This window comes from Chlamydotis macqueenii, chromosome 12 (genome assembly GCF_036417535.1).
Source record: "Chlamydotis macqueenii isolate bChlMac1 chromosome 12, bChlMac1.mat, whole genome shotgun sequence".
NCBI lineage: Eukaryota > Metazoa > Chordata > Aves > Otidiformes > Otididae > Chlamydotis > Chlamydotis macqueenii.
In genome coordinates, this window is record NC_141567.1 from 18,177,587 (window position 1) to 18,201,573 (window position 23,987).

At 39.3% G+C, this 23,987-nt stretch overlaps 1 protein-coding gene across 1 annotated transcript; it reads right to left on the bottom strand.

Moving 5' to 3' along the window:
• Nucleotides 1-121: 121 nt before the first annotated feature.
• Nucleotides 122-23,504, bottom strand: IREB2 (iron responsive element binding protein 2). Its single transcript, XM_086757183.1, has 22 exons — nt 23,440-23,504; nt 22,122-22,211; nt 18,671-18,836; nt 17,332-17,469; nt 15,128-15,349; nt 13,546-13,615; nt 12,204-12,387; nt 11,544-11,683; nt 10,564-10,735; nt 9,712-9,812; nt 8,900-9,016; nt 7,594-7,753; nt 6,581-6,716; nt 5,434-5,518; nt 4,670-4,826; nt 4,262-4,386; nt 3,867-3,971; nt 3,452-3,594; nt 2,214-2,361; nt 2,002-2,124; nt 1,165-1,350; nt 122-533 (listed from the first exon to the last, which is right to left on the bottom strand). The coding sequence occupies exons 1-22, from the start codon at nt 23,456-23,458 to the stop codon at nt 423-425; spliced, it is 2,898 nt and encodes a 965-aa protein (XP_086613309.1). The 5' UTR covers nt 23,459-23,504; the 3' UTR covers nt 122-422.
• Between the last annotated feature and the right edge of the window lie 483 nt (nt 23,505-23,987).

Below are 23,987 nucleotides of genomic sequence, written 5' to 3' on the forward strand. Positions count from 1 at the left end.
CATTCCATGCCTTCTGCTACCCTTAAACCAACAATCAGCAGTACACAGACTTACAGGTGCAAAAGTTGAGTGGAAACAACTGCAGAAAGTCTTCTTACATAATAATCTTCAGCACAATCAGTTTCAGATTTCGCATAGTTTATTTACAAAATGGTCTGATAAAACATCCTCTCCATACTTACAGCTCTCTGCCACAATACACACGTTGATTTTAGCAATGTTTAATAGCACCATTAGAATATTATTTAAAATCAGGAAGGATCTTGTTGCAGTTACAATGATTCACAATCTTTTACATCCATGGACGAAGTAACTTTGAGCACACTAGGACTGTTTGCAGTTCCACAGTACAGATTCCTGGGTTCACACAAGGCATTTTCAGAATTACCAGTTATGCAAGGTACCCATATAGTCAGTAGCTACTATAAGAATCTTCGAGCCACAAAGTTTAGACTTCCACCATATCTGTATAAAGTTATCTCCACATCGTTTTCAAACAAGGCAATCACGCTGAATACTTTTCCAGTGCTTGTCTTCAAAACAAAAACAAAGAGAGAGACCAATTAAGAGTTTTGCTTTCACTTCCCCATGCCTATTCTCAGCTAACATTCTAACCCCAAGTTTTGCTGAACACAGCAAATTCAACCCGCTAATCTGCCACTGCAGATCTGAGATACTGCTGGGAACGGAATGAAGGCTTATTTCACTGCACAGTTTAGATCCAGCCGGGAACGTGCTACATACCCACAGAAAGCACAGAAAAGCCCATTTCCCTAAGATGGCACAAAGTGTTATTACGGGCATACGGGTCCTTCACACAGAACGGAAAGCTGAAGCCCCTCTCAAATAGTCACACCCTTGTATTTAAAAGCGCCTGAATGAGAGATGAGACTTAATTCTACCCTAATACATTGGGAAATAATGCCCAAGAGAAAACCAAGAATTTCAGGCTGCATATAAAGTTGCGTAGAAAGAACATGTGTTTATGTACTTTGGGAAACTTCAATAGCCATGCCAAACTTCAGGCAAGACTATAAGCTTACTTTCAAAGAGAATGGAGTTCAGTTTTTTCCTTCTTTCAACCATCAGGATTAACTTTTCTTTCTGTGCTTTCGATAGTCAGTGCATTCAACAGAGAAATAAAAAAAAATATTGCCAAGATACCTTAATATCCAAAGTCATTCCGGGTGACAGCTCTGGAGGGAACAGTATAGAAAATTGCTCTCTGCCAGTGAGACCCAAAGTACTTGGATTTTCCCCAGGAAGGAACTGAAGTGGAGCTATGCCAATTCCAATCAACTGACTTTTATGAACCTTCTCATAGCTTTCAGCTAGGACAGCTTTAACACCCTACAAAAACACAAGTCACTGTATTTCAGTACAGTAGTCACAGTGAAACGCTAAAGTAAGCTTCAGATATAGTATGTCCAAAATCTTGCAATTGAAACTGAAGAGTAAAGAGAGTGCTCTGTATGAGTCCTGTAAGTAACATATTTTAGCTTTACAGCTCAGTGAAGGTAAATAAGCCAGAGCAGGCCCATGCAGCGTGAAATGGAGTTTTATAACAGACACTGACCGTGCTGCAGTTAGCAGGCAAAAAGTCCCAGACCGGATGTAGTTGCCTCCTCTACTCCATGTGAACAAATGGCTGACTCAGAATATATTCTGAACGTTAGTGGAAATTCAGCTCCAATAGCTAGATACCCAATACCCCACAGAGTCCAAATAGAGGTCAGCACTAGATAACTGTCTAATTTATCTCAAAGTCTGGAGTCTAAGATGGTCTTACATACTTAGGAAATCCAGACTTATCTTGATTAGTGATTCTCTTCTATGAAGATTCTAGCAAAGGAATTATTGAGAAGTCTTTAAAAACAAAAATGTGGTATTATATTCAAGATTGAGGACAGTTTCTAAACACATTCGCGCCCAAAACTAAACAATGTGTTTTTAGATATTTCCAGAGAAAACACACCCCAAAACCAAACAAACCAGCAGTACCAGTAAAAAAGGTCCTTTTGCAGCCCAGTCTCTTGAGCTACCCTGTCCGTACTTCTTTCCTGCTAGAATAATTACAGGAATGCTTTCTTTCTGGTACAACTCTGCTGCTTCAAACACATCTAGCTGTGGAATAAACAAAGTGAAATAGCTTGAGCGAGTTCTAAATCCACATCACAACTTCAGAGTAGCTATGCAAACAAATATATTTTTACCGTTTGTCCTGATGGGAAGTGAATTGTTTTAGGAGCTGGTTTTCCTATAAACTTATTCAGAAGCTTGATGTTTGCAAAGGTACCTCTTGTCATCACAGCGTCATTACCTCTTCGAGCTCCGTAAGAGTTGAATTCACGAGGTGTGAGCCTAGAATAACAAGAATATTTAAAAGGGAATCAGCTATTTTCAAGATTATCCGGTTTAAAATTATATAATGATTTTGATAATAATTATTGCAGCACCTCTAAGTTTTCAGTGCAAGATGTAAAGAATTTGTCATCCAAAAAATGTAATTATTATAAATCATGAACAAAATGTGTTAATCATTGCTAGATTATTAATGACGAAAGCTGCAATTTTAAATTAATTTTCTACGACTTCATTATAAAGTGCCATGTGCAGTATGGTACTTACAGAAGAATTATGGGGAGACTGCTCTAGGAAACAAGCCTGTTGACTAATCCTCTTACCTCTACCAGCATATTTATTAATAAGCATTGTACCAAAATGAGAGCTTTATTCCTAAATCAAATAACCGTCCTGGTATTAAAAGATCCACTAATTCATTCTTCCTCATAATACTACTCACTCAGATTGACTGCAATAGCTCGGAAGAAGAGCCCGCACCACCGGCTATTAATTTGTCATGCTTCACTGATACTGTAATAACAATACACCTTTGCAATGGAACACAACAATACAATTTCCAAAATATTACAGTGGCGTGACACTGAATGGCTCAGCACCACATTGTGTTCTGTGTCTTCAGAATTTTAGCAGAGATGAAAGGCACCCACTACCGTTGCAGAATGCTCACTCATGCAGAGGTAAGTTAGAGCACCACACTCGTTTATAAGGGCTTCTTTTTTTTTTTAAACTATGTATGTTTCTAGAGCTTCTGATCTGTCTATCTGACTGTTCTTGAGGCCAATGACAGGAACAGTGACTAACCCCCCATTAACAGAAGTCACCCGATTTGTAAATTACTACATTATTTTTGCTGTGGCATGCATTTGGCAGCAGATGTTACTGTAACAACAGCTATAAGAATGAATTCTTTGTACGTCTGCCCTGTCTGCTGAAACCTTAGACAGAGACTGCAAGAAAGGCGACGGCTGGGATTGCGATACAGGTGATTACTTACAAACAACAGTAACAGTTTCTGTTTTGCTTATCCACGTGTAATCTCCACTTTACGCAGATAGGCATTTATATGTTTAATATGAAAAGTCCTTACCCTTTGCTGGTCAGATACTTAGCAGCAGCACTGCTCCTTGCAATGCTTCCAGCAGGAGATATGTGATCTGTAGTTACAGAATCTCCCAAATAGAGCAAGACATGGGCATTCTCAATCGGTTCTGGAGAAAAGGGTTCTTTGGCCTGAAAGGGAAGCGGTGGTGGGGGGAGACAACAAAAATAAGAAACACATTTTTCTTCCAAAATCCTTAGAGACAAAAAACCTATCTGCGATATATGAAGGCACACTGACGTACAGGCTCCGCTCATTCCAGAGAGGCAAACAGTATTTAAAAGACTTTGAAATATTAGTGATAATCAAATTTGTTAGTCAAACAGCAAAGCTTTACTGGAATACCTATTCCTTTATTTAAATGTAATGTATATAATCTGCTGGACAGATACAATGTACTTACAAGTTTATCAAAAAAGGAAGGACATCTGATATAAGTAGATTTTAAATCCCAGGGAAATAAAGTTGACTCGGGTGCTTCCAGTAAATTCCATCGTTTGTTTCCCTTCTATAAAACAGAAAATTAACAAAAAAGAACAGGGAAATTGTTTTATAATTTGTTTACATTCTGAAACCAAAGACTTTACTGGTGATTTTAATTTGTATTATATACTACAAGTTATCTTATTGCATATTACTTAAGAATCACTATTTAATACATGTACCTGACTCAGTTAAGTCTTCCTTTACAGTAATGGAAATAACTCACAAACCAATGACATACAACAACTGGCAGACATTATAAAGATCACATGTCATTGTAGCTTTAACTTACGGAGAGCAAGAGACCATTCTTACCTCCATTTTCTCTTTCAGTTCCTTAAACATGGATGATATCACACACTCTTCCTCCACTGTGTGAAGTTCTCTTCGGGTGGGCCAAATATCTCTTAAGTATATAGTTTTGCCATTAAAGCCGACGCCTGAGTAAGATTTTATACAAAACAGTAATTTTGAGGAATAAAATACTAATTTTATATTTATATTAGAAGATAAACATGTATATACTAAAGTTTTCAGAGATGGTACCAGATATGCAAAGAATTTCATCAGTTCAGTGGACACTTTGCTTTAGCTATGAGCAACAGCAAATACAACTGCGCTTTCTCTTCAAATACACTGGGTTCGTATGCTGAAATGCATGTAAAGAAACCTCCTCTACATGTGCATTAGATACAGAAATGTAAGATGTAAGGAAACACTTACCCAAAGGCTCAGTTTCAAAGTCTATTCTAACGGTGCCTGCAATAGCATAAGCAACTACTAGCGGTGGAGAAGCAAGGTAGTTGGCACGGACACAGTCGCACAGACGTCCTTCAAAGTTCTTTGTTCCAGACAGTACTCCACAGGCAATTATATCACCCTGAAAGGCAGACCCATATATGTTTTTATAGGACTTCGTGGTACTTCAACAGCTTGTGCTTTTAGCATTCCACTTCAAATATTTATTTTAACACTGGAATTTAAAGGCTTTTTGTTCTCTCCTGCTACACTCCCTCCTCCTCAACTCTTGACCCTCTGATGTGTTCTCCAGTCACTTCAGTGAACTCCTTCCCTGCCTCTTATTTTTTGTATTCTTCTTCGCTTCATGGGAGAAAAATGCTGCAGCTCTTTAGACACTGCTGGTTAAAAAACAAAACAAAACAAACCCAAACAAAAAAACACTCGAGCACATAGCTCTTTAAAACTCTCTTCTTCATTTATGACTCCAAATCTACACATTGCATCCTCCACAAGATTACGTCCCATGTATTTATCTTGTAATTTATATCTGTATGCTACAAACACTATTATGTTGCTTTTACATAGTAATGAATTGTCATGGTCTCCCTCTGACATGCAGGTGTGCAAAAACATCATGCAGAGTCCCACCCAACAATAAAGTACACTTTGCTTGGATTACTGTATTTCTTGATCACTTAACTAGGTGAGAGCTATATTTTTGTATTCAACAAGCCTCAGAGCTTTACCTGTTTTATTGCATTCCTGATGGCTTCTGGCAAGGGGGCAGTGTTTCCAACACAGGTTGAACACCCATAACCAACAACCTCAAACCTACATTGCAAAAAAACCAATCAAATAACACATTAAATGATGACAAGTAATTTTTTAGCAAAACAGCTTTTTCTTTTATTAACAAACACTAAGAATATTTTTTTTTTTATATACCTTTAACAATTAGGCTTTTTAGGAAGTGAACAGCAGACACTACATCTCACTGATGCAAGCAGGAAGATACAAGGCTTTGTAATTGATCAAGATAAGTCAAATAAAACATCTCAAGATGTTGTTAGTTCATAGAATCATAGAACGGTTTGGGTTGGAAGGGACCTTTAAAGGTCATCTAGTTCCAGCCTCCCTGCCCTGGGCTCAAAGCCCCGCCCAGCCTGGCCTTGAACACTCCCAGGGATGGGGCATCCACAGCTTCTCTGGGCAGCCTGTTCCAGTGCCTCATCACCCTCATAGTGAAAAATTTCTTCCTTATATCTGATCTAAATCTGCCCTCCACTGCCCCTTGTCCTATCATTACATGCCCTTGTCAAAAGTCCCTCTTCCAGTTTTCTTGTAGGCCCCCTTGAGGTACTGGAAGGCTGCCTAAGGTCTCTCCAGAGCCTTCTCCAGGCTGAACAGCCCCAACTCTCTCAGCCTGTCCTCACAGGAGAGGTGCTCCAGCCCTCTGATCATCTTCTCTGGACTCACTCCAACAGGTCCACATCCTTCTGATGTCAGGAACTCCAGAGCTGGACGCAGTACTGCAGGTGGGATCTCAGGAGAGCAGAGGGGCAGAATCCCCTCCCTCGACCTGCTGGCCACGCTCCTCTTGATGCAGCCCAGGATGCAGCTGGTTTTCTGGGCTGCAAGAGCGCACTGTTTGCTCACATTGAACTGCTTGTCCACCAGCACCCCTAAGTCTCCTCAGGGCTGCTCTCAATCCATTCTCTGCCCAGCCTGGATTTGTGCCTGGGATCGCCCCGACCAGCAAGTAGCTAAAATGACAACCTAGAAAGTTAAGAACTAGCCAACCCAAAATGAGCAGCAACCACATTTACCAACCCGTATAAAACGCATGCATACTATTTTCCTAAAATGACAAAGAAAGCAGGAGCCACAACTTACCCAAGCTTACTGAGGTACGGCAATACTCCACTCGAACTGAGGTAATGTGTAACCATTCCACTGCCTGGTGATAAACTTGTTCTGATGTAGGGTTTAACCTCTAGGCCAGCTTCAACAGCTTTTTTGGCCAGGAGTCCTATAAAAAAAAAAAAAAAAAAAAAAAAAAAAAAGATACAGCTTATGTTTTCTATATTCCTTAAAAAACATCTATATGACACTACTTCAGTTAACTTACACTTTTAAAAAATCCCAGAGAATTAACAGACTTTCAGTTTATTAAAATATTAAAGCAACTGCTTGCCTGAATAGAGTTTCTTAACCCATTACAATATTATTCAGGTTTCTGTTCCCATTCCTATAACGTAAATGTCAATTTTATTTTCTATAAGAAAAATCTCTTTCCCATATTCTAGCTGACAGTGCAAATCTATTTATTCTTCTGATACAAGTCACATAGCCTCAAAGAGAAGCTTGCCTTGGCCACAGAGGACCTCAAAAGAAGAAATAAGGCCTGCCAGAGGATTAACTGTTCTGGGACAATTGCATGCAGCTTGTGAAGTTATGGCACATACTCCTTAACTAGTGGCTGAAGCACTGAACAATTGTTCAGCAATAGGGATTTTCTTTCCAGACTCCACAGCTAACTACAGCTCGAGCTACCATCACCCAGGATTGAGTCAAAGCTAAAGCCCAGCTTTTGCATCAACTGTGTCAAGATGCGCAACCCTCTGAAAAGAGCCCTAAAACTGGTTACCTGTTGAAATACTACTGAATGTAAATATTCTGTAATTATCATCATTAATACTGCTTTATGACACAAATTTTGAGATTGTATTATTGAAAAGTAACTTTCATTATAAAACCTCCAGAACATACAAGCTTAAGGCCAACAGTTTACTGTTCAAAGTTTACTGGTCAAGTCATTAAAGAGAACCTAGAAAAGTGAAGGTAAAGGCTGTGCAAACATGGGCGCACTATTAAGATCAAGTGAGTTGTCACCAGTCACAACATACCTGCAGCAAGCATGACAGATGGATTACAGTTGTTTGTACAGCTGATTACTGCAGCAATGACAATGCAGCCATGAGATAGCTTGTATTCATTTCCTTCATACTGAACGGGTACAATGTCATTCTGTTTCTCAACTGCAATCTGAAACCCTTTAACACCAGACTAGATGACAAAAATACACATTAGCAGTTACTACAGTACAGAAAGTATGACATTACAGCAAGACTAAGTGAATCCTCATTTTAAAGTAATACTCAGTTGTCCCATTAGTAATCCTTAAACAGATTTTAAAAGCAGTCCCCAGTTCACGCCTCTCTCTGTATCTACAATGGTCTCATTCTTCTTTCCTAATAATTGCTTTAACTTTGCAACAATGGTGAACAAATGCCAGTCAAAGCACTAATTTCCTGCTATACATGAAAGAACAATCCCTTATGAGTACATGTCTAGTTCCATACAATACTTGTTTCTGAATTAGGGGCGTACCCAAGATTTTAATTGGAAGAGAATAACTAAAAGACTCGGCCAATTAACATTTCACACTCTTCAGCTCTTAGTCATCCTCCAGAGGTTCCTTTCAACCTCAACCACTCTGTGATGCATGATCAATTATGACTTCTCTCTCCAGCACCACTGATCATTCTGTATTGTCCAGCTCATTACAAGCCAGAAATGCTAAAACGAACAGAAAGAATTTTTACAGTGTCTAAGTGTCTATGTTTCTAATACTGTTGCCCATCTTCAACTTGAATGATAAACACTAAAAATGAAGATGCATTCCTGTATTAGCTGCTTTCTTAGATACCCACTCATATTTCTAACCAAAAATACCACCTTCAGAGTAAAAACATTTCATCTCTGAAGTCAAGTTATGCTTGCTAAATTAAGAATGCAGAACACTGATTAGCTACAAGTCTTGGAAGTCTTTCTGCATCTCCTTTAAGATATGATGAGTTTTCTTTTCTTATGGTAATTCTGGTTTGGAAATTAAGTAAAGTATAGCTGTTTAAAAAACTCTGAAAAAGAAAAAAATGTTTCCCAAGCTTATGGTATTTATTACTTCAAATTTCTCCTCTCTGTTGGTCTAAACTGTGAAATTAAGGATTTTTGGAAGTTCATATTCCTAACAAACACACCTATGATTTACAAGCTACTATCCTCAGGACACTTGTCAAGCAAGAAAGAATTATCATTGGACAAGCTGTTTATACAGGAGTGCTCAGTAGGTATGCAAGGAGTAATTAACATAACATTTATTCACATAGATTATAGGAAGTACCTTTTGAAGAGTACATCAGTTGTACAAACCTTTTCATTTAAGCAGGCTTGGAAGTCACTTTTCATGCTACTAACAGCCACTCTGTCTTGGGACCTCTTGGGGCCACTGACATATGGAACTATAGAACTTAGACTAATTTGCACTACCTAAAAAAAAGAAACAGAAAAAGTATGCATTATCAATCCAAGCCCAACATTACACAGAATATACTCCTGAGACATCCAGGACCTCTTTTGTTTAAACTCTGAATGTTCTGAGACATTAGAACTCTCGGCTTCCATTTTCAAGACTGCCCACTGTAAAAGGCTATTCATCTTAATCCAAATGTTTTAACATTATCCCTAACTTTTCTACCATCCTTAAGACCTACCTGATCACTCGGGAGTGACAGGAATTCAGTATCTATTAGTTAACATGAACATTACTGTACTTCCCTTCTTTCCCCTACCTCCTCTGTATTTTGCAAACATACTCTGCTTCTCAAAATTGAGAGTTAATGAACGCAACTTTTATTCCTAGAACCATAGAACCTTTAAGGTTGGAAAAGACCTCCAAGATCATGAAGTCCAACCATCAACCTAACAGCACCATGCCTACTAAACCATGTCCTGGAGCGCCACGTCTACACATTTTCTGAACACCTCCAGGGATGGTGACTTCACCATTCCCCCAGGCAGCCTGTTCCAATGCCTGACCAATTATTAAAATAGTGACCAATATTAAAATAATGAAAATTACAGCAGGAGACAAAATTGTTAAATGAGGAGACAAAATTGTTAAATGAGCAGTAGTTATTTATTATGAGAATCAAAGATACAAAAACAAGTAATTTCAAGCATACCTGGGAATACTCAGGTTCTCTGGAAGAACTCTCATAATTTCTAAATAACTTCACAGCTTTAAGATATGCTTCCATGACCTCAAGCTTGCCCTTGTCAAAACCTGGTTATTTCAAACATGAGAAGAGTCACATTAAAAAAAAAAAAAAAAAACAAAACCAAAAAACAAACCACGTAATTCTCAGAAATTAAGACTGTCTCAAACATACATATCAAATTTACCCTTGAACTTCTAAAGTACTTTTTTTCAAGGCACACCACTTACATACTCCAAATTCAAAGAGCTATTTAAGAATGATACAAAAATTAATTTTTTTTTTTTTTTAATTAGCTTCACTTCTCTTCTTATATCAAGGAACAAAATAAGCTGTTCCAACTCTAGCAGTTGTAATTAATTAAATTTACAAATTTGTCCCTGAAGTTCATAAAGCTTTCCTCTATTAAGATTTACTTGTTTAATACAAATAATGTGCTTACTTGATAATAGCCAGTATTACTGGCTACTGTTAGAAAATGTTTCATTTGCTCTGCACTGACCAGACAAAACATATTTGCTATTAAACTTAAAATGTTTAACTCATATTTGAAAGTGACAGATTTCAGTGTCAGAAAGGCTTACTAATGCGAGTGCGCTTTTTTGGATCTCTGTTATGCGTGAGATTCTACAGAATAAGAGTTGTAGCCAAGTATATCCCATCACACAGTCTGTTACTGTACAGCAGAGTTCTATACATTACATCCAAGTCAGAACTCTGCGGTAAAGCACTGTTTAAGAACTACAGAGTTTTAGGCAAAAAACATGTTGCCGCGTATCTAAAACACTATTACAATTAATCACTACATGTCACCTTTACCTGTATGCTTTAAGTGCTTCAGTGTCACATTATCAACAGGGAAAAAGCTCAGAATAGCACCGTATTCAGGACACATATTTGCTATTGTGGTTCGGTCTGCTACAGACAGCTGGGAAACTCCACTCCCAAAAAACTCCACGAATTTTCCAGCAACATCAGCTTGCCTAAGATGCTGTTTAAAAGAACACACAACAGAAACATTTTTTTATGCGAAAAGGTACAATACAAGCAATGTTTGTTGCAGGAACTCACAATTAGCCTTAAGGCTCATGTATGTAAAAAAAAAAAACCAACCCAGAAACCAACCAACCACCCCACAAACACCTAAGCCCTTCTGTCATACTGGATTCTAAAAATCTGCTTGGGAAGGTGACAAAATAAAACACACCTCCACCTGCAACTGAGTTCTCCGGGTTTCCTAGTTGGAAACAGATACATGCTGCTTAAAGCATCATGCCAGAAACAAAAATGTATTTTCAAAGCAATCACAACTCTTCAATGGTTTCATGCTAGCTCTTCACCTACTACAACAGCGATAGTTTGTGCCACCCTGGCAAAATCCTGTCTTCAGAAAATATGTTCCTGAGTTATACCAGCTTACAACCATAGATAAGCCTTGTGTCTTGCAGGAGTGTTTTACAGCAAAAAGAGGATCCAGAAAGTTTTTGAGCTAGAGAAAAAGCCTACATGCTGTCAGTGGAAGAAAAATGGAAAACACAGCTTCTGTCCCCTACCCCCAACCCTGCACACACGCTTTTTTAATAATTATTTTTTAGAGAAAGAGGGCCTAGAGAAAAAATAAAAACCCCACTACTTTGGAGCATATTAAACAAAAATGTTTACAGATTATTTGTATCTTTCTGCACTACCATGATTAAAGGTATACTAAAAATACTCCCAGCACTTAACTCAGTTCTCAACCACCACTGGTAGAACTCGCAACAAACTTTGCTTTGTTTAAAAAGGCATCAAACTCTTACCTTGGTAATGCTTAGAACAATATCTATGGATGTAGCAAGCGGGCTGGCTGTGCCTGTCAGTTCACACCCAACCACCTCAGGCAAAGTGAGAGTAACTGGCATTCCCAGCATCACTGCTTCTGTTTCAATCCCCCCAACACCTGGAAGGAGAGTATTAGGTTGCTTTTCATCAGTTTAAGTAACTGACACTAAGTATTCTGAGGTCCTAAAATCTAATTAAACCCTTCCTATTAAGCATAAAGGCTAGAGCAAGAAATACAGAACTTCTGTTAAATATTTGTACGTGGAAAAAAAAAAAAAAAAATCAAGCAAGACTACTGCTGAAGTTAAGACTTCATAGTCAACCAGAACATCTTTTCTACCCAAAAATTAACTTTCCAAGAGAAAAAAAACCTCTTCAAACAAATTTTATACTGCATGTACAAACAACACATATTTGAATATTGATTGGTTTTTGGCTATTTTCTCTTTAAATTACAACAAGCAGTTTCTCAATGGAATTAAGTGTTAGCTGAGATTGCAAAAAAACCATTCTGAAAAATAATTAAAGGTACAGTTTGTTATGTTTGAGATAGAACTATCCAGTGGGAATAAAGTATTTCTCAGTAATGCTTTAGTATGCCTTTCAAAGTGCTACCAAGTTATTCTCAGCATACTTACCCCAGCCCAAGATACCCAAGCCATTTACCATGGTTGTATGAGAATCTGTGCCAACCACGCTATCTGGATATAGGAAATCTTTAACTTCAAAAACAACTCTTGACAAATATTCCAAGTTAACTTGGTGCGCCATTCCAGTTTCAGGTGGAATTATGGAAATATTCTTGAAAACCTTTGAACTCCACTGCAATTTTTCCAAAATGAGAAAAAAAAAAAAGTTGCATTTTTTCAACGGTATATTCAACTCTTAGAACATAACTAAAATGACAAAAATAATATGCCATAAAACAGTACTTGCTGTTTATGCAAGTGGCTTTTGCTCATTTGTCAGAGCTATGTGATCCCCTGGATTCTATTCATTCAATTCCTGTTGAAGGCTGAATCAATAATTCACATCTACCTTTCAAAAGCAGGGCTGCATAAATCTCTTACCTTCCAGTTCACACAACTGACCGCAAGCACAGCTAAGACTAGTATTTAGACAACAGAACCTAAGCACTTCTACTTGTAACAGAATTGAGACCAGGTTTTACACTCCTGGGTGAGACTGAAGATACAATTTAGAAAAGTTTCTTGCTACACGCAACCTCAGGATATTAGATTTTAAAAAGCTGACATGGAAACTTGTAACAAGACTCAGCTTGGCAGTTTCCCTCTTTAATAATGTAAAAGCTAATTTGCAACTTTCAGAAAGAAACCTAGTCTACCTGTATGAAAAGATTTTCAGATCATGGCATTGGATTCCTAAACCATGTTAAATTGGCGGATGAGGATCCAATACCAATGTTGCAGATCCCTGGCTAGGGATCAAAGCAGCACACAAGGCTTCCATTAAAAACAAGCTGACTAGCACTGCTGCTTAGTTTGAGAGCAGCAATGTCTCAATATCGGCCTCTGTTCAACACTTCCAACTTCAGTAAGATTTGTAATAGAAGTATAGATAAGTGAAACTTTTACCCAGAAACTCATTGTGACCTAAGGCACTGAGCTCATTAAAAAGACTAATGCTTCATAAATATCTAGTTTGTCCGCTACCTGCACACTGAGAAGCACCAAAACAAACAGTATAAACTTTTTCAAACTAGAATTACGAAAAATTAGCTCCCCTTTAAGCAACATCTTGATTAAGAACCTTTGCTGCCTAACAATTTTTTAGATTTAAAGTCATAAACCATGTTATTAGCCAATTTTCTATTCCCATATTAAATTCAGATCTGAGAGTTTGATGTTTCCAAATTATTACATTTATCACCTAAACCTGAACACTGGTAGAGGAATTGAGCAAGCTCTTAAAACAACCAAAACACAAGACAATAGAAAGCCCACAGGCACATAGACATACCTTAAAAAACTGAAGTCTCTCTCTATTTCTGCCAAATTCCATCTCTTGATTTTTCAATACTGTCTCAGGCCTAGGAGGACATCAAATTTACAAGCACTGTCATAATTTTTTTTCAAACCACAAAAGAACAAGCTGTTATTTTTGCTTGTTTGATGAAAGACTCATTTAAGCCTGCAGCAAAACTTGAAGTGGTTTATTAGAACAAAGATAATTCCTTCCTTGCAGCAAGCTTTTTGTAAATAGTGAAAAATAGCTGATTTAATCTGTGCTGTGCCTGAGGACATATTTATTCTAGGTATAGTTTGCCTAAAGCATTTGATGTCAAAAATACTCATTTTAAGAGACCTATTCCAAAGCAGGTACTACAATACACAGAAGCTTTTTCCCTAATCAGTAGTCTTACTTGTTGCACACCTCAAAATTCAATACGGTAAAGCTCCAAGATGTTTACTAGCTTAAATAAAAACACTCTCCATGTTCAGCACAAGCCCTTTAGCAACTGAGTAGAACACAAGGGCAATTTTAAGTATCCTCCACGCCACAGTTTTTTCTTCGCAAGTACTCACAAGTAGAGCTTCAGAAAATGAGCCATCTTTTCTTAAGTGTTATTTATTAAGATACTGATATTCTTTATAAAGGAGTAATCCCAAATTTAAGAGGAAGAAGGAAGGAAGGAAGTTCGTTCTCAATTTTCCGGAGGTGTGTTTTACATCATGGCCCTTCCCTTTCCTCTCTGCAGTGTCAGAAGGTTAGCAGCTACACTGCTTTGCAAAGCCCCGAGGGGCAGTTACCATTCACACTGCAGCTTAATGAATACCACTGCTGTTTTGCTGCTAGAAACATTAATATTGCTGAAAACACCGCTAATTCTGTGTTCCTACATCAGTACTGAACATGAATATTTGCATATCTATAAAATTACCAAGACAATCAGCACTACATCACTGTGGGATACAGATTGGATCAGCTTTTGAATTCTACACCTGTCCACCACAGGAAGATAGGGATCTGAACAATCTAGCAGACAAAAGAGGTGGCAGCTGAAGAGGAGGATGATAACATGGAATTGCCAGAGATGGAACGGTCACAATGATCTGTCAATAATACTGAATATCTGGAACAGGCAGACAGATGATGTTCCCCTGAGCATTACACACAGGCAGGACATACACTGAATTTCAACTCAATGACAGATGGACTGGGAGATTCCATAGAAGCTGGGAGATGATGTATAGGCTAGTTCTTTAAGAGCCAGAGACTTTTGAAAAGTTCTCACAGAAACCTAAAATTTAGAAATAAATTTTAGAAATAAATCAATACTTAATTGATTTATTCATGGAGGTTTACTTTGTAACATACAGAAGATTACTCCTATGCTTTGTTGTCCTTGTAAATAAATGAGGGAAGTCTCAAAATTCAATTTAAAAATCACAGCCATGAGTCACACATCTGCACTGTGTTTAGTAAAGCCCTTCTTGTAAAAAAGAAAAAAATTATTGTAGACCAGTTCAAATCTGCTACATCAGATCTTCTTCTAGATGCAGAAATGTGCAAATAATTAAAGAAAAGGAAGCTTTCATACTCAGGCACCGGCTGAAGATGAAAAGGACAGAGGATAGGTGTGTTCTCAATCTGCGCAGAAAATTGTCCTGAGTTGCGACTTGTATCTCCAGCGCTACACGGCCCCTTGCAGCCAGTTTGACCTCTGCAAGGTAGCTTCCGAGGCTGTGCTTTAAGCGGAGAAAGCTTTGCCATCGGCTTCTGTGAATCACCACCTCCAGGATTTGGAGCATTCTGTATTGCACTGCAACATTAAACAGAAGAGTAACTTAGACAGTTGTATTCTTGCTTTTTTTCCCCCCCCCTCTTTGTTTTTTGCAGTCTCTTCAACAGATTACAAAATATTATCTGAAAGTTATTTTACAACAGCCCTGTTGCAAAGTAAACTACCACTGGATAATCTTGGGAATAAGTAAGTGAACAGAACTGGATTGCCTGAATAGATTACACCACAAACAACTCCTTCAATTTGCTCACAACAGACCAGAAATCTTTACAAATCAGGTTGCAAAGGCTAAACTCAGGGTTTTAAACTTCAAAAGCGTGGGTAGAGCCTCATCCAAGTGGTGGACTTGCTGGACATATTTCTTTTTTTAAGATGGTGCTGAACATGTTCTGTTAAATCCACAGAGGAATGATTATAGACAAAGCTTCCTCAAAGAAATCTACCTGTATTATTTATTTAGGTGCTTCTTACACAAATTCTTAAGGGCTCAGATAAATTATATACACTACTCAAGTCAGTCAGAAGTAAGATAAAAAAGTTATGGGTTGTCCATATAGCACTACTCTGTATTTGTACAATATTCAGTCTTCGCACGAAAGCAAAGAAAGCTTGTATGTGAAAAATCAAGTACTTTTTTTACCTCTCAATAAACTAAATCACGGATTCATAATTAATGACACTGCTTTCTTCTGCTTTGGTAACATAAAAAAATGCAAGACATTGCATGGCCTCAGAGGATACCTTGTCTAAATCCCAATTTAGGCCACGATCAGCAGGAGATGGAAGCTATATAAAAGCAGCACAAACCATCCTCTAGCAAAAGGTTTCTTATCACAGGCCAGCAGCTGCTGAGATCCTGTAAGCTTTCCAAAAGTGAGACTACAGAAGGCGGATTTATCATTACAAAGCAGCATGCTGAGACCTCTTGCCAACACTTGGTCTTTCTGATAATTTTAGACGAGTCTAATTGCAATTGAACCAGCTGTCCCTCCAAACACAAGAATGGACAGACCACAGAGCTGACACAACGCATATGCAGCACAACAAATGATTTGTAGCTTCTTGCTCTTCACTCTTCTAATACTAATCAAACTGAAATCCTTATGTACTTGGAAGGTCTACAAAAATGACTGACACACCCATATCCATGTAACCACAGGCTTTTTCCACATGAACTTTTAAAATTCTCAAAGAGCTTGAGCAATTTGAACAATTCTGCATCCGTTTGAAAGGCTCCAAGATGGATGGGTGGGTGGGGGAGAAGGTGGAGAGGAGCTGCATTGTTACTTAGTCTCTACTTCAGCAAACACTGAATAAAATCCAGCAGTATTGCGTTTCTAGCAAAAAGCAGCCCCAGGCTGCTTTCATTACATTACTACCTGTCAGAAAAGGAAAACCAGGCTGTCAATCTTCCATTCTCAATACTTTTCCAGACTCCTACAAGTATATTTCTCTCTCTGCAAATACATGCAGCCTTTTTTAATCTGTTGTAAAATCCAGGCCCATTAAAAAAAACCAACTCAAATCAACCATCTTAAGCTATGGGCTGAAATGACAGTCTTTCAATAAATCCAGTAGGATTGCGAGCTGTTTCTCTGGAGCTGTGAGCTCCAGATGTGACTAGGCAGTCACATTTAAAAATAAGTGTTGACATTAACAGTAAAAACAGGGCAAAGCAAAATTACAGACTCCCTCTGCCTCATTCTCTTCAGACATATAATCTCCTGGAAACCATGACAGATCCATTTTTTTCAGCAATCTCTTGCTCAGAATTGGGGTTGTCAGTCAGCTTCATCCATAACCCCTCACAACCATTCCTCCTCTCCTTCAACACTTATTTTATCAATTTTTATCCAGTCCTTTTTCAGATACCATCAGGTCTACCTTCAGGGATCCACACATGAAAAAAGATTTGATGGAATAGTACCAAAATCAGAGTGAATTCATAGTTCAGTATCAGACAAAAATTTATAGTTCATCAAAAAAATGAGGTACATTACCATTTGCTGAAATCAATCTGCAGAGAATGGTCAACAGTGAGATCAGTTGGGCAGGCAGGATTGACTTTCACAGGATCTCCTCCAGCATTTCTCACAGCTTCCCTCATGGCAGCAAAATCCACCATTGCTGGAATACCACTAATAGACGGAAAAACAAAATAGTAAAATAACACAGGATATTAACTCACAAAAAAAAATACAAGCTTCTTTTTAATTCTAACTGTAACTCTAGATCTAAGTTTTATTTCAGATAATAAACCCCTACTATTATCTTCTCTAAATTTTAAAGAACTTGAAACATTTTAAGAAGTTAATGGAGTTGGTACTCATTCACAACAAGCAACAGCATATTTGAAGGTAACATACTAAAGAAGAACGCAGGAACACCTCTCTGAAATACATTTCTCTTTTGTCCTGTCACCCTTCTGAAGTGTGATGGTACTTTACTACAAAACTGATTTTTAGATACTTATTACCTTCAGGACAGAACCTTGCTATGCAAACAGTGCTCACGCTATATATTTTAACACCTTAGCAGGTATTATTGCGCTTCTTACAGAGCTGTGCATTTCTGAAGCTCATAGCATTTTATAAAAATATTTTTGTTGCTCTTACATAGATAAGTGTACCTGAAGTACAAAACAGAGGAGAACCAATTTTTATATTACACAGTACTATATAAATCTTCCTGACTTGGCTTGCTAAATAGAAGTTCTCTCATGTTTATTATTAATATCACAATTCCTTTTTTTTTTTAATTATCCCACTTCTTGCTAAATATATAGTTAATGAGTCAGCGAAACAGCTTAAGTCCAATATTTGCAAACGGCTGAAGGACTGCCCTTAGCTACGCCATACTCAAATCACAAAGAAAGTTAATATCCTCAGAGACTTCTTTTAAAATATATGTACTATTCATGGATTCAACTGAATTACATATACTTGTGGAGTAAGCAATATTTATTCTTCAGTTATCTCAAGCAAGAATCCTACATATTTCAATGAACTGTCAGCTATGTGGCTACAGCCAAAACGTCACCGCCTCCATTTGTGTTTGGCTCCCATCCTGTAAAGTGTTCCTTGTAGGCCAACAGCTTCAGCCTCACCAATCTGCACTAAAACCAGGGTACCTTACAGAACAACTCCTATCCTTCTATCACATGTAGTTGTCATGAGGAATCTACTGGATAGCAGAAGCAGTGCTCAGGTTTCTACTCAGAAAGAGTATCAAAAGGCTGGGTGCTATTTATTTTCAAGCCAAAGAACGGTAAATGCAACTCAGTGAGTTTACGCAGATTAGTTCAGTGGTTTTGGTGTACACATATACACACACACTTACGTAAAGTCTTGAAGAACAACTCTGGCAGGACAAAAGGGCACTTCAACATTATTCTGTTTTGTTTTCCAGTCCAAGATGTTCATAGCATCTGTTTCTTTCACTAAGAAGCCATCACAGTTACGGATACTGGATTCAAACAACACTCGTATGGAATAAGGCAGAATATCTAGGGTAAAGCAAAGTAACTGACTTAATTAGGGCAACACCTCCAGCTTACGCAGTTTTTTTTAAAATTACAGTATCACATCTCTAAAGAATTCCACTTTGCTAGGGATTGGAAGCATGAGAGCTACAGGAGCCTGCTTTTCCAGTTGCTTTTGGGTTTGATCTTCATTACACAATACAGAACAGTGAGCTGTGTAACGTATACATTGTGGGAGACGAGTAATCATGGGATTTGAACGTAAGATATCAATGGCTGGACCGCATTGTGTTACGATAGTGACATGTATAAAGTATGCTATGCTGGCGGGAGCGAGATGCAAGGAATCTAGAGTTGGGATCACTGATCAGAGTGGGTGAAAAGCACCAACAATTAGAATATTTAAAAATATTTTTAAACTGTGTCACCACTTCGTCACTTGAGATATCAAGCCAAAAGCATCCAGTGCCGGAATATTTTCTTTCTTTTCCTTTTTTTTCCAATAAACAGTGATATGAAGACCAGGAACTCTTCTGCCATGTGCCCTAAAATTAAACACTTTTCATAAAATATACAGAAGAATGACATTTCACTAAATACAACTTCAGGTAGTTTGTAACTGATCTGGATTAAGATATTGATGAGAAGCAGCTTTCTGGCACAAAAACCTTCAGGGAACTGGAAATGAGAATGAAAAAAGTGAGAGGAGAAAAAAGAAGCAGATGTCATTATTCACAAGCAAAAAAAAAAAAATGAAGATTCATTCACATTTCTCCCCAAATGACAGTATTTTCAGCACCATTCAAGCAGACAAATGACTTTATGACAACAGTGGGAAATATTTTTCAAGTTATTTGGGAGAAAAGGGTGAAACAATTAAGCTCAGGCTTTAACAATAACAACAAAAAAGGTTAGATCTGGTGGTCTCAACCTAATCCAGAGGTTTGTCCACAAATTATTAATACAGGATTTGCTGACTCTGTTCTCATGGTGTGTCATTCTCAGATATGATCCATTGTTATCTAATCAGACAACTAACTCAAAATAATATAAGACAGTCATAAAAACCATGCCTAATCAGCTCTAATGCCACCACTCTATTGAAAAGCCAAGTTACCCGAAGAAAATTGCTTTGCTTTTTCTTGGATTACAAACAATATGCAATGCATCCTTACAGTAACAATCTAACTGTCCAATGGGCTACTTAGCCACCATCAGCTATGGAGAAATGGCTACTTCCCTCTACTAGGCACTAGCAAGCTCACATCCGCAATATTGTGTGTAGTTTTGGGCCTCCCAAGATACAGGAGATCTCAACAAATGTGATCACATCCAGCAAAGGGCTCTCCAAGGCAGTTCTGGAGCTGCTGCACCTGACACACAGGACCAGTTGAGAAACCTCGGTTTGCTCACTCTGAGAGGAGAGACCCAAGTGAGCCAACTGCAGTTGTCCTCAACCTAATAGGAACTGCAGAGAAGGCGAGGCCTGACTTCAGAAGTGCGCAGTGAAAGGACAAACAGAAGGTGCAGAAAGGGACGCTGTGGCTGGATACAAGGAAGAAGGTCTTCACAGGGCCGCAGGTGGTTAAGCACAAGATCAAGAGAGGCGGTGGAATCTCCATCCTCACAGATCTATCGAGCTCAATCGAGAAAAGCTCTCCAAGTTAGCTCTAGTCCAAGCAAGAGGCTGGACTAGATGTCCAGGTGCCTTCTCTGACCTAAGTCATTCTGAGCTCTTCTAGCTACCATTTTCCCCATAACTGAATACTACTTTAAACACTAGAAAATCAGATTCTCCCTAGCAAATTAGCAGACAAATCAATTAACATTTACATTAGTAATCTGATTAACTTAAACAGGCACTTATTGTCAGATTATAGTCAGAAGCCCCAAGCAGGTAAAACTCAACTAATATTCTAGCAATAAACGCAGTTGGATTTGCTATCAGTGCTGTCCCACACTGTGCCTAAATTTTATTCAATTTCTTGCTAATATGCTGTTAATATGAGGCTTCCAACTTCTGCACAAAAATTTCTACTGAAAGACAAAGACACTCCTGGTCTAGTCTATTTAGACTCCTTCTCCGAGTATCTTCAGGAATATCCTCTGCTGCTCCAAGCTTCGTGGCACATCTTAACAGGAAGTAGTATCCTTGGTTTATACTTCCACTCCTGTCACAAGGCTTTTCAAAAAACCGCAGTAAACTCACTGGTTTTGTTACTACCACACTACTGCTTCTTCCTGGGCAAAGCTACAAACAGAAGCAGGCTACCTCCTTCTTATGTGGTTATCTGAAAGATCAATTTAATTATTAAAAGTAGTAGAAATTTGCAAGAGTGTACAACTGCTGCACAGAAGTTTCAGCAGCCACTGTGCACTAACTCCCGTCTCTCTTCCTTTCAAACAATAGGGAAGTAACTACTGCTGTCGAATATGGGTTCAAAGTGAAACATCCACTGGTAACTTTTTAGTTAAGAAACACATCATGAATTCTGTGAATACAGGAGAGTAATTCAGATGTTACAAAAAAGCAAAACTAAAATAAAATCCCAAATACCTTTAATATGTACCTCAGGTAAGTATTCTAGCAGTTTAACATGAAATCCCAGAGAGAGAATAATAAAAACTTTGTTTTGATTACCTACAAGAGTAAAGCCTGCTCCAGCTGAGATTAATCTATAGCTCTCTCCATCTGCACATATTCCCGTCCTCCATCCCATGTGCACACACTTTTTATTTTTCAAAAGGTACTCAGACACAGAGACCCAATAAAAGTCTTTCTGCCACACAGCACTTAGTGTTGTATCACATACTAATGACAGGCTCAAGCTAAGCAATTCTTAGAACACCACAAAACCTCAGCTCTCTTCAGCAATTTCAGTAGTAGCTATGTTCTAGAAAACACACAGCTACCTGCTACCTGAAGTTGCTGGCAAAGTGAAACTAGAACACCAGGAAGCAGTACAAAATTACAGTTAAAACTATATTTAATTTTGAAGTACTACACAGGAGTTGTCTGTCGCTTTGCTTTTTCCAAAAGAGAAGTTATTCTGATTTGGAGTATTGCTGAAATCTCCAGTAACACCTATATTTTCTCTCTTATTGAAAAAAAAAAAAAAAAGCTACATGAAACATTACCCTCTACCAGCTTCATAAAGCAATAAGAGATTGGCAAGTTATAAGCTTTCAAATACATCTATGAAGAATTCACATACTCACCACTGTACCTCCTAACATTTTCCAGCAGTAAGTGGTGCATGTTTACCGCCACTACCATCCTAACTACAAACAGCTAGAAAGTATCATTACCATACTTGGCGCCTCCAAGCTTTGAGACATTGTAGAACTTCTTTTGTGGATAGTTTCCTAGTCCTTCAATTACCGGCTGGTAAGGGCTTCCTGGGGAAAAAAAAAACCAAAACAACAACAACAAAGAGTTATAGCCATAACAGGATGGAAGATTTGAGCACTGATAGAGGACTCATAAGAACAGCTTTTTATTTCTGATTTTACCAAAAATAATGTTCCTCAAGACTGTAAGCAAATAATAATATGAAAAGGTTTCTAAATAGATTGAGAGACCCTGTGATGTAGACGTGTGACTAAGATGAATTTTGCAAGTATCTGTAACACGAGATATATACAGGTCATGCAAGTAATCAGCATAGACACACGCCTGAATACGTTTGACCTTTATTGTCTCAGTTTACCATCTACCAAACAGATAAACGCACCTGACCAATTCAGATAAGAGATATAGGTCTTTATATAGTAGAAAACAAAGCATTAAGCGCCAGGCTAATGACAAGCAAACAAAGACAAAAATAAGCTTCATAACAGCTACAAGGTGGAGAAACTAAATAACTTATTGGGAAGAGAAACAATGGTTCACAAAAAGAATGTTTTAATTCAGTTGCTAGCAAACTAAAGGGACAGCGCCAATGATATATATACTCCCTCAGGGCTTGAGAGCTTCACGTAGTTGAAGTTTAAGGAAATAAAATCTAGATTGCAAGCAATAGGGGAAACGCTGTTAGTTCTGACACCCCTGAGCTGCTGCCGTGAACGCAAATACCAAACGCCGGATGCGCAGCAGAACGCTTATCCTTTGTTTGCTGTTTGCTTTGATCCTAACACACCGCAGTCACACTTCCATCGCGAAGCAAACCCTACATCACCAACAGCTGACAAAAACTGCGTCACCCCCCTCTAAAATTAAGCCGAGGGCCGTCTAGGCCTCGGCCCTACGAGCAGGCAAGACATCCCTCGCTCGCCGCAGCGTTTGAACCGAAAAGGGGACAAAAAAAAAAAAAAAAAAAATGGTGGTCAGGAATAACGGGGAGGCCCGGCGGGACGGGCTTACAGCCGCGACCGGACGCCCCGGTCGAAACCGGCCTCAGCGCCGCCGAGAACAAAGCGCGTCCTGCCCCGGCAACGGGCCCGGCATTCCCCAAAGCGGGGGTCGGAAGCGGGGGGCGGGGGGGCTCCCGCACAAAGGGACCGCGGGCGATCCGAGGCGGGATAGCCGCGGAGGGGCCGAGGTGATAGCCCAGGCCGCGGAGGTTCCCGCCGGGCTGGGGTAGCGCGGGTGTCCCCGAGGCAAGAGGCGGGCCCGCTTCCCACTGACCTGGCCTGACAGGGTCCATCGCTGGCGACCATATTAGCTCTGCGGGGAGGGACGCTGGGGGCCGGGGGGGGGGGAGAGCGGGCCCGGGCGGGGCGGCCGCAAATCTCGCGAGACTGCGCCCAGCGCCCCCATAGGGGGCGCTGGGCGCAGTCTCGCGAGATTTGCGGCCGCCCCGCCCGGGCTTCCCGCCGTTGGTGACACCCGCGGAGAGCAGGCAGGGAAAACGAGATCTCGCGAGATTTGCGGAGAGGGCGGAAGTAGCCGAGGGAGGGGAGCTGCCTGCTCTCGCGATACTTGGGGAGGGGCCAGTGACGAAGGCCGCGGGGGGGCGGAGCTGCTCCCTCCTCCCCCTCTGGGATGTGACGTGGCTGCGGCTCGCGGCGGGGGCCCTTCCGGTGCGGGGGATGGCGTCGGAAGCCGTGATGTCGTCATCATGTCGTCATCATGTCGTCATCATGTCGTCATCGTGCCGGTGGGTTCTGTCCCTAAAGCGAGATTTCCCTGGGAGTTTGTTGTGTTTTTTTTTTTTCTTTTCCTATTTTTTCTGC